At 37.7% G+C, this 6,696-nt stretch overlaps 1 protein-coding gene across 1 annotated transcript in view; it reads left to right on the top strand.

The window, feature by feature from the left end:
* Window positions 1-6,696, top strand: part of WDR37 (WD repeat domain 37) — a 43,535-nt gene that overhangs the window by 17,399 nt on the left and 19,440 nt on the right. Inside the window, exons 8-10 of the mRNA XM_009278646.2 lie at window positions 1,968-2,044; window positions 3,393-3,630; window positions 4,168-4,309. Of these exons, the coding sequence (XP_009276921.1) occupies window positions 1,968-2,044; window positions 3,393-3,630; window positions 4,168-4,309 (457 nt within the window). The remainder of the gene's footprint in view (window positions 1-1,967; window positions 2,045-3,392; window positions 3,631-4,167; window positions 4,310-6,696) is intronic.

The raw sequence follows: 6,696 nt of genomic DNA, 5'->3' as shown, positions 1-6,696 counted from the left end.
GCAGTTCTGGGCCCCACAATTTAAGAAGGATGTGAAGGTCCTTGAATGCATCCAGAGAAGGGCAACAGAGCTGGTGAAAGGGCTGGAAGGAATGTCCTATGAGGAACGGCTAAGGAATTGGGCTTGTCTAGTTTGGAGAAAAGGAGGCTGAGGGGCGACCTCATTGCTCTCCACAGCTTCCTGAGGAGGGGAAGTGGAGAGGGAGGTGCTGATCTCTTCTCCCTGGTATCCCATGATAGGACGCGTGGGAATAGTTCAAAGCTGTGCCAGGGGAGGTTTAGAGTGGACATTAGGAAGCATTTCTTTACCGAGAGGGTGGTCAAACAGTGGAACAGGCTTCCTAGAGAGGTGGTCGATGCCCCAAGCCTGGCAGTAATTAAGAGGCATCTGGACAGTGCCCTTAATAATATGCTTGAACTTTTGGTCAGCCCTTAAGTGGTTGGGCAGTTGGACTAGATGATCATTGTAGGTCTCTTCCAACTGAAATAGTCTATTCTGTTCTATCTTAACCCTTTTGAAATACGTGATGTTTCCAGAAGTAAAGGAAAAGAATATTGTGATATTGAGTGTGCAGAAAAAACAGCTCAAAAATATGACTGTTAGTGTAAAGGTGTTTTCAGGACTGAGAATACCATCAGTGCAGCTTCAGGTTTGAAAACTGTTTAATGTGGTTAACACTATGGTTCACGTGGTCCAGCAATTAGGGCACTAGCTTTGGGATTAAAGAGATCTGGATTCAATTTGCTGCTATTAGGTAAGTCATTGTAAAATGAGGATAATTATTACTGAGGTTAGAAATTAAAACACTGCTTCTTTCTGCATCCACAGTGACCACTTGAAGGTAGGAAGTAGAATGCCTTCTATCTAGGCTAACAATGATTTAAGTTTGGCTATTTGGATTTTTCTGTTTTCGTATGATAACAGTAGTCATTGTTTCAGTACCATAAACAATGTTGCTATATAAACTGACTTATAAAAACCAAAACAAACCAACCAACCAACCAAAAGCTGCCCATAGCTAGATTTTTGTTCTTCTATTATTTTTCTGAGAGGTGGTTCTGCAAAGTATTTTCATTGAAAAGTTTTCAGGGGACCTGTTCTTCAATGTCAGTTGATTGATTTAGAACTGACTGAAATAAAAAAATCTTCTTCCCTGATCCAGAATACTGACACCAGAATTAATATAAGATTGAAGTTTCTTCTAGCCTTCTTACTTGGTCTATTAGATGAGATATTTTTCCTAGTGCTTTCATGTACATTGTGCTTGCCAGATCTATGCATACTCATAACAAACTCGTTTTCTTCTCAATCTAGAACTCTCAACACTGTATCCTGAGGTATTAGAGCATGTTTGTTCTGTCCATAACAAGGAGAATCTTGAGTTTCTCCTTCGTTAATAATGGATAAGTCTATTTCGAAAACAACTTAAGTCTAAAATCTGGTGGTACCAATCTGCTGAGCTGTAAACTGGTGCTAATTAAGCTGAGTTGCGTAAGGCAGAGCTTCACACTTGTTCTTTGGGGTTTCTCATTAAAACCACGCTAAAAACATTTAATGGAAGAAATCATCGAATGAAGATGAACCCCAGTGGTTTGAGGAATAGCAAATGAAGGATGGCACCTGTTGATGCATTAATGCCTTCTTCAAATGTTACATATTAGAACAGCAGTAATATTCATGTTCTGATGTGCAGTATTTAAGTGGATGTTTTCACTGTAGGAATGATTAATTTGGTAGCTACTTATATTTTGCATAATGAGTTATGTTCTTAACAGTATTGAAGCCAGGAAAGTAACCATTGATGTTGAGACTTGCTTACCAAAAAGGTCATAATGGTATCTGTTAGAAAAAGATGCAACTCAGACAGTATTGCCAAATGTAATGTTAAAGCTTGTTTTTATTGTCCATGGAAATGCTCTTATTTAGTGTCTCTTTTTTTTTTTTAACCCCCTCTTCCCCCTGTGCAGCATCTGGAGACCAGACAGCTCACATCTGGAGGTACATAGTACAGTTACCTACACCTCAGCCAACTGCAGACTGCAATGTAAGCAATCAACTTACTGCAACCAAACTAACTGCACAGCAATTTTACCAGATATAGGTTTTATGATAAGATTGAATATTAAATTTATACATAATTAAAAAATTACATGATTTCAGGATTGCAAAAGGTGGGATTTTAAGGTTTTAGTTTAACAGATATTCAAAAAAGACTTCATGTTTTCAAAGATCTATGGTGCAGAATAGAATATGCAGCTTGCAAGTATATTAATTGACTATTTGTTCAAGGTAATGAATGTGTAAGTAAATGAACTGTTGAGTAAATTTTTTTGTAATAATTCAAATCATAAATAAGAACGAAGTTCTTTTTAGACTAGTTAAATTCTTGTAGCTTAACTTACTGAAGCACCTGTATTAGCTATAGTTGCTATGAATTGAAAATTGATGGTAGAGACTTGTATTCTTGGCATTTATTTAGTTGTATCTTTTAAATTTGATTTCTAATTGACCCTTGCCAGCACTTATCACACTATCTGACGTTGTTGTCCCCAGGCTTTTATTTAGTCAGTATTTAGTGTAGACTGTCAAATGCTGTATTTGACTTAAAAGCACCCTTACTAAATTGTGAAGACAGATGTAGTTTATAACATGAGCTTCTCAGTAAGCTGAGTAGGGGCAAGAGATGGCTCTATGAGATAGATTTCTGAATGGAAAATGTTTGATTCGGTTTACTTGATTTGCCATTTCCATTTTGAAAGAGCAGTACAGACGGTATCTTTTTAACATCCAAATATCATGAAAGAAAAGCCTATTTGTCTTGCATAAGTGAAATAGGGTTCAGAGATCGATGCTTCCTGGTTAGCTAAAGAATTTATTTTGCATCCAATTTACATCAGCACTGCATGATGACAGTGTGTTGACCAGCAGACAAATATTGATGTCGTGATTTGGATTCTAATGGTTAAAAATATGGCTGTAAATGATTGTCTTCCCAAAGGTTAAAATAGTCAGTGTCCTGTTAGATGCTTCCTACTTTTAAAAATTTAAAGGAAAAGAAAGTCCCTTGATACATGTGCTGCAGTGAAACTTGAGGGTAATACAGTGAGGGGAATATAAAAGACTTATCACATAGTAAAGGGGACAGGTACTCAGAGCTAAACCGTTCAGAAGAGATATTTTAAAATGAAGTAGTTATTAAAACTGCATTTAAATCACTGGTATTATTCCTTCAACTAAGTTTTTGATAGTGAATACCTGGATAGGCTAGATTCTACAGACTTAAGTTACCCACATTCACATTAAGGGGATTGGGAAGCATTTACACTATAAAATGTAACTTAGAGACATTCCTTCCCATTTATTCTAAATCTTTTCTCTCTTGCGTTGTATAGCAAATGTCTGGAGAAGATGAAGTTGAGTTCTCAGATAAAGATGAACCTGATGGAGATGGAGATGGTTCTAGTGATTGCCCCACTGTCAGAGCCCCACTAACTTCACTCAAAAGCCATCAAGGAGTGGTCATAGCAGCCGACTGGCTTGTTGGGGGGAAGCAAGCTGTGACAGCGTCATGGGATAGGACAGCAAATCTGTATGATGTAGAGACTTCCGAACTTGTCCATTCTCTAACAGGTATTTGTTCACTCACAAAACGATAAATTGGTGGCATATTTTTATATGTGGGATTATTTGTAGATATCGAAAAACTGGGAAAAATAAGTTGTTTCTCTGGGGTACGATTTGAGTGTGTACAAGACTTGAGCTGCTGCTCAGTATTGTAATGGTTTCTAAAATTCCAACCTTGTTAATCTTCTGAGCATGAATTTGTGTTCTCTTAAGCTTGTGATATATCCTGTGAAGTAGTTGTTTTTAAACTGAATGTAGCCAAATTTTAGTTCTTGCAAAATGCTTTTGCTGTGTTCATGGCATATTAAGTAGCAATAGGTTATTGCTGCTTAATAATCATGTGAAGTGAGTAGTGGGTTTTTTTGCTTTTAAATATAGTTCTGAACTTTTACAGCAGTAGTAACATTAGAGTTCAGAATTATGATTATTATTATTCTTTTACTGGGGGGGGGAAGAAAAAATCATCAGCATTTCATTCCAAGTGTATGTGGAAATGAAAAGTCTTATTTTCATTACCTTACATGTTCTCATCTGTAATTGTAGGGCATGACCAAGAGCTAACACATTGTTGTACACATCCCACCCAGCGTCTTGTAGTGACATCATCACGCGATACAACCTTCCGTCTGTGGGATTTCAGAGATCCTTCTATCCATTCTGTGAATGTCTTTCAGGGCCACACAGAGTAAGTGACAGTTCCTTCACAGGCTTTTACAAGTTCCAAAAGTATAAATGTATTCAGTTGCTAATCTGAACAAAACTGTTCCTGTGCTCTTTTTGAGGTACTAAGTTCATTCCCCTGTTCTATGAGACTGATTTTCACAGAAACCCCTAACTGTCCTCCTTCAAATGTAACACAGCAGTACTTAATTTCCAAAACAGCAGCCAGGGCTCTTGGTGTGGTATTGTTTATATGGTAAGTCTAGATAAAACTCCTTACAATTAAAGGTAATTTAAGGTATGAGGGTTGCTTTCGGCATTGGTTATGCCTGTAGCTTAGGGGTATTGCTGTAGTGCAGTTGATCAAGCAGATTACCTCTGCTTGTCATGATACTCAGTGTGAAATAAAGGTTACTTCTTTGGAACCAGTGGGGGAAAAAAAAGGCAGGATTAATTTTTACTCTTTAAGCTAAAGCTTCTAATTTGTACATAAAATAAGAAATGAAAGTAAGGGCACTGATTACCATGTTCTGTCAAAACAGTGGTTTTGGTGTAACATTTTTAGTTGCCAATTTAGACTTGAAGTTTTTATGCTGGCTGCTGTTGAATATGGGCAAGCATAGTCATGAGAGTCTAGGTTACGGTGTTGACTTACCATTCTGTTAGTCAGAGCTTTGATACATGGAAAATGCAGGAATAATTTTCAAATACTTTACCCAAGGGAGCGAATCTTTTTTTAAGATTTTGGCACATTTGAACACGACTGTTTCAGAAGCAAATTTCACCTCCCATCTTCAGAATAAAGGATGATTGTTAGTCCTAGCTCAAAACAAAAACCACAAATATTTATTCACGTTTCTAATTTTTGTTAATTCAAATGTGTAGTTTGCATTATGACTGAGTTTCAGTATCTACTTTCTCATTTTCCCAGGTCTTGGCTAACCTATCTATAAAGTAAAACCTCCTTAAACCCCCCCTGCCCCAGACTCCTTAGCTTGATAAATTACTTGGTGCATGATAATCATCCCATATAAGTAGCCGTCTTCTCCTGATAGAAGAGTAAACTTAATCTTGTGGTCTGTATCCTAGAATTGTTTCATGCCATCATTTTTGTACTCTTCTATTGCTTTTTCTAGAATGACTTGTAAAAGTCGGAAGTTTTTGTGTCCATTGGTGACTCCGTTTTTTTTCTGAGCTAATTAATTGCTTTGTCCCAGGACATTTTTTCAGAGAAAAGAACATGATTGACATTAGTGTTTTTCCATATGTATGCTGAGACCAAATGATGTTGATCTGGGGTGATGGTGCATACTGTAAAAGGTGTTAGCTGGTATTTTGGCCACTTATCACTGAGACTTATAAACTACATAAACTGTAAACTATCAGGGAGTTTATTTTTTTATGAATGGAATAGACCTTGAGCAACCCCTTTGGTCAGTCTTATTCCAGCTTTTAATTGTCTTCATATTTGTGTTTGTCTGCTGTATCGTCTGTCTCCATTTTGTTCTTTGAATGTATGAGTTTTTAGTATCAACATAGGCTTTTTCACCAAATACACACTAAGAGTCTCAGAACTGACGTTACTGTTTAATGGCTAAGGTTGTTCAGCTCTCTGTTTTGTTGAAGAGATGATTCTGTTACAGAAGATGAGTATTTTGCTGAGGAATGCAGTCAGAGCGGAGATGGGAGTTCGGTATTTTGCTGTCGAGACATACTTTGAGGGATTTTATTTTTGGTCCGTTATTGTACTGCCTATTGGCAAAATATTTTTAAATTACTCTCTAACCAAAGCTATAACAATCTTCTCACATTAAGTGGCATAGAAGAAACTGTTTTATCTGTTGACTGGAAAACACATACATACAAGACATTTTTTGGCTTTCCTGAATGTCTGTTTGAATAATTTGCCAAGTTTTTAATATTTTGATAGGCTCTTGGAATCAGTTCTGTAAATTGGATGTTAGTCATTAACGCTGATGATTTGAAGTCCTCAACCATAAGTTTTAACAGCCTCTTGCTAAGTAGTACCTGATGAATAGCTGTTCAGAGCTCATAGGGCAGCTTTTTTTTTTTCCTGTGTATTTCACCAGATCAACTCCTTAATGCGTTAAACCAATATAATTGGATGCCAAACATCTCAATCATGAGGCCAACATAACAGTGTTTATTGTGTTATAGCCCGCAAAACTGTCTTCATCCTGATACTCCCTCTCACGAGGGATCCAAACCACCACCAAATCGTAGCAACCCGTGGCTCGGAGTGTAAGTTTCGTTCCCTCGCGCCCTGTTTGGCGCTGCCTGGCACTCGCTTCTCTCGTGAATGGTGTGAAACTCCTCTCGGGGGTGAGCGCTTCTCCGCGCAGCAGAACTAAACCAGGGACTGAAGAGCGAGGGCCGCGCCGGCCGAAGGCT

Source organism: Aptenodytes forsteri, unplaced genomic scaffold, assembly GCF_000699145.1.
Source record: "Aptenodytes forsteri isolate BGI_AS27 unplaced genomic scaffold, ASM69914v1 Scaffold257, whole genome shotgun sequence".
Classification (NCBI taxonomy): Eukaryota; Metazoa; Chordata; class Aves; order Sphenisciformes; family Spheniscidae; genus Aptenodytes; species Aptenodytes forsteri.
The sequence above is the reverse complement of the archived record's forward strand: the minus strand, read 5'-3'. Positions and strand labels throughout refer to the sequence as shown.